Raw genomic sequence first — 898 nt, 5'->3', positions numbered from 1 at the left:
ATCATCATCATCATCATCATCATCATCATCATCATCATCATCATCATCATCATCATCATCATCATCATCATCATCATCATCATCGTCATTCTCCAAATTTAAATGAACTGTAAAAAGTATACCGTAATCATATTATAACTTATTATATCTAACGATTTCTTATCACTTTTTCAATTTTATATTTGCTCAACTTTCTTTTCCTCTCAAGCAGTTCACCCAAGATGAAGCTGCTCGCGGTTCTCTTGGTTGCATTGCCTTGTGCCCTGGCCGGGAACATCTGCTGTTTTCCCGACAGGCTCAGCGGGTTTGTCTTTGACTCTACAACTGGGGTGAGTTTAAGCTTATTAATGTATCCTAATGCGCGACTACGTTGCGCCAAAATTCTCCATCGTGTGTGACAGAAGCGACAAAAGTGTCTCCGGAGGAGAAAAACATATAGAGAACTCCGATTTCAGAGACTGGCTCAGTAGGTATAAAAATTCTCTTATGATTTCCAACTTGCCCATATAGAACTGGCAGACGGCATGCGGCTTTAAGCACCGATCGGCCGGCGCTGTCGGCTTTATCGGAATCCAAACTACATTCTTATTACGCCGAAAAACTGGGAAGGGCGCCTCGCTGTCAACTCGTGACCTCAGTGCTTTCTTGTCGTATCTCCATTTTTAACAGTGAAAATGTGACTTCTTCTTAAGCTCACTCGTTGTTATGAACTGCTTTCACTGTTATTAAAATGGAGATACGACAAGAGAGCACTGAGGTCGCGAACTCTCAATGCCGGTGGTTTGCGTGACGTCACCCGACCGGACTGGGGACTTTCTTTTTTTACTTTACTTTTCCGATCCAGCGGCCATTTGGGTTCTAGCCCTTCGGTCTGTCGATATGGCAAAGAATTGTCAGG

General features: G+C 43.2%; 1 protein-coding gene across 1 annotated transcript in view; it reads left to right on the top strand.

Moving 5' to 3' along the window:
* Positions 1-183: 183 nt before the first annotated feature.
* LOC106012453 overlaps positions 184-898 on the top strand; it is a gene marked incomplete in the record, with an annotated part of 5,668 nt that continues 4,953 nt past the window's right edge. The window contains 1 exon segment of the mRNA XM_013085468.2: positions 184-329. Coding sequence (XP_012940922.1) covers positions 222-329 — 108 coding nt within the window.

Source organism: Aplysia californica, unplaced genomic scaffold (genome assembly GCF_000002075.1).
Source record: "Aplysia californica isolate F4 #8 unplaced genomic scaffold, AplCal3.0 scaffold00378, whole genome shotgun sequence".
Taxonomy (NCBI): Eukaryota; Metazoa; Mollusca; class Gastropoda; order Aplysiida; family Aplysiidae; genus Aplysia; species Aplysia californica.
Note: the sequence above shows the minus strand (reverse complement) of the source record. Positions and strands in the feature narration are given on the sequence as shown.